Source organism: Raphanus sativus, chromosome 4 (assembly GCF_000801105.2).
Source record: "Raphanus sativus cultivar WK10039 chromosome 4, ASM80110v3, whole genome shotgun sequence".
In the NCBI taxonomy this organism is placed as follows: domain Eukaryota; kingdom Viridiplantae; phylum Streptophyta; class Magnoliopsida; order Brassicales; family Brassicaceae; genus Raphanus; species Raphanus sativus.
This window is the reverse complement of record NC_079514.1, coordinates 14,914,439-14,917,648: the sequence shown is the minus strand read 5'-3', so window position 1 is coordinate 14,917,648 and position 3,210 is coordinate 14,914,439. Positions and strand designations below refer to the sequence as shown.

Here is a 3,210-nt window from a genome sequence, read left to right as displayed (position 1 = left end):
CTTATAACGGAAAATCTGCGTCTTGTGCGGAATGAATATTATATATAAATTATTTTTAAGTATTATATGTTTTTTACTTATTATGAAATAATAAATATATCTAATAATTAAAAACTCAGTAATTGTTACGTATATAAATAAATTAGTGCAAACACACAATTACATTTTATTAATCCAAACAAACATTTTTTATCATTTGTATTTTTTATAATAAAAATTTTAAACCACCGATAACAAAAAAAAATTTGTGGAATGTTTAATAGTTTTAGTAACTTATTATTTTTCAAAGTTTAAAATATAAATATTAAGTTGTCAATATTTGTTCAAAATTTTTCTCAAAAAAAATCAAAGCAAATTTCGAAATTAAAATAGTTATGTATTTATATGGTATATAATTTATTTTAAACAATATTAATATATTTTTTTAAAAGGCCCTACTTTTATAATTTATAATCATTTGTATCTTGTTATAACATAAATTTTAAATCATGGATCGCAAAAATTTCTATGTGAGATTTTGAACAACTTTAGTTATTTATAGTTATTTTTAAAAAATTCAAAATATAATATATATAGAAAAATCTAAATTTTTATTATATAGTTTATTTGGTTGTTTAATTCATTTTAATAAATTATAATTTTAAGAAATGATAGAGAATAGACTATTTTATTATTTAAAATCATTAATTTTATATATACTTAAATCATATTAGTTAATTCCGTGATTTTTATATAAGAAAACAATGAAAACATTAATAATTGATTTATTTTTAATTTAATAAAAATTATTATATATTTAGATGGTAAACATATTTTCTAAGGATTTTAAGAATGATTATGGTGAGGATATATGTTTTGTAAGGATTTTAGGAATGATTATGGTGATGATGATTATGGTGATGATATGTGTGTACAAAAATGTTGTAATGTTTTTAATACATAAGGGATATAAAACAATATAAATCACACATATACTTGAATGGAGAGGAGAAGATGGTTAATCCGATTGGTGTGGGTCACCTTTTATATACTCCCCATTCTTGTCATTCAAACATTGATACAAAAGATAGAGATAGTCCTCACCTTTTTACTTGCATATTTAACAAATCCAAAATGTTAATCTCCATACTTCAAATCAGATATAGTGGAACTTGATCATTTAGTAATGACCATTTCTTCTCCTTCTTTCATGGGTCTAATCTCAACTCCCTGGAAAATCATAGCACTCTTCCAATGTCCCTTCTGAGTCTCCATAATAGAAAACTCAAGCTCATCACTATCATCATCATAACCACCACCATCGTTAATGTAGAACTTCCCAAGCTTAACTTCACTCCACCCATCTCCTCTCACCTTCGGTTCCTCCACATTCCCACCAACCTCCCTCAGACGCCTCATCCTATCCTCTCTAGACACCCATGTCAGCGAAACACTCGTGTAGCGATAACCACTGGGCTGATCCATATCGATTGGTTCGAGTAACACAAACTTTTTGCTCGCAGCATCTTTCCCCACAAACCCGACTTGAGCTTCCATGGGAGTGTCTTCGAAACCGTATGATCTACCGCCCGCTCTCTTGAACACTAAGTAGACAGAGTAATGTGTCCCCTTGGACAACACTCCACAACTTATCTTGCCCCGAATCTCGAACCAACACACGTCACGAAGCTCTGCTACTTTCTTAAACCTTGATTCCACACGTAGAGATGACAATACTAAATTTCCAATTCAAGAAACAGAGGTTTAAGTACGTAATGAAGTAAAGAGAAGAGAAAGTTACTTAGAATCAGGAACAGTATTCCATTGCCAATAAGCAGGACACTCACTCCATATGATCTTTAAATCCATCGCAGATAACATGTAACACTTTTTCCCACTACCTTTCTCCAACCAAAAGCTCTGGTTTTTTTCCCAGTCAAAATCAAGAACTACATTAGTAAACGAAACCCTAATTTTATAAATTTTTGAATCAGTTTAGATACCTTTTTGCCGTCGTCGATTAGAACGGAATCATCAGCGAGAGACATGTACATCTCTTTCTTCGACGAGAAATCTACCGATAGAGGAACAAGAGAAGAGTACTCCGGCGGGATAAACTTCTCCCAAACCAAATCAGATTCAGCTGCTGACTTGACTGTTTTCGAAACCGAAGCCACGACGCAAGCATCGCGCGGAGAGGTGTGATAAATCACCTTCGAGATGCAATCTTCCGGCAATGTATCCAACCGCGCCGCACCGTTCCGGCTACTTCCTCCGCCGGAATTTGAACCGCCGAGTTGACTTTGCTCCATAGCTTTTTCGGATTTTAAAGTGTTTGGGATCTGATGTGTTTTAAAATAAGATAGTTTCAGTTTCAGACACGGATGTGGTGTTGTGACAGTCACAATTTGGTTTGGTTAATTAAAATTGGTTATGTTATGTATGTCCTTCTCGGTTTTTTCGGTTCTTTTACAATTTTTTTCAGTTCTATTGGATAAATTTGGTTATGGATACACTAAGAACCGAAATTTTTTCGGGATTTGTGGTTACTTTGGATATAACCGGATCCGAACCGGATCCGACATGTACCGAACCGTAACCGATCCGGAATTCTAAATTATCCGAACGGTACCAATTTAGCTAGAACCGAAATAACCGAAATCCGAAAGAACCGACCTGGATCCGAACCGGTAATCCGAATGCCCAGGCCTATTGTGACTTGAACATTGTTTATTCGTGTAACGATTGGGATTTTGATTTCCGATAGTACCCCTGATCCGCGTAACACCATAGAGCTTCCCAGCCAAGACTTACCGATTAAGATTATTTTTTTTTTTGAACTGACCGATTAAGATTTTAATACTCTCTTCTCTCCTATCCATTTTAATTTATGCACATAAATTAAAAATATAATTAATTTCATATATCTTAAAAATAAAATATTACTATCTATATACTTCATTGTATTTTAACCAATAAAAAGTAATATATAAATTGAACAAATTCTGCAATAAAACTATAAAACAATATTTATTTTGAATCAATTCTACAAAGACAACTAAATTTAAAGAGAGTGAGTATTAAATAAATACTAGATTTGATCCGCGGTTGAAAAATGCATGTATTTTTTTATTGACTATAAAGCCAAATATCAAATTAATTTATATCTATTAATAAATATCTATAATATTTAAAAGCTGTTGTATTATAATTATAATTCAGTCTGTTACC

General features: G+C 31.7%; 1 protein-coding gene across 1 annotated transcript; it reads right to left on the bottom strand.

Moving 5' to 3' along the window:
* Nucleotides 1-909: 909 nt before the first annotated feature.
* On the bottom strand, nt 910-2,368 carry LOC108849536 (F-box protein PP2-B1). Its single transcript, XM_018623093.2, has 3 exons — nt 1,983-2,368; nt 1,781-1,899; nt 910-1,687 (listed from the first exon to the last, which is right to left on the bottom strand). The coding sequence occupies exons 1-3, from the start codon at nt 2,289-2,291 to the stop codon at nt 1,156-1,158; spliced, it is 960 nt and encodes a 319-aa protein (XP_018478595.2). The 5' UTR covers nt 2,292-2,368; the 3' UTR covers nt 910-1,155.
* Between the last annotated feature and the right edge of the window lie 842 nt (nt 2,369-3,210).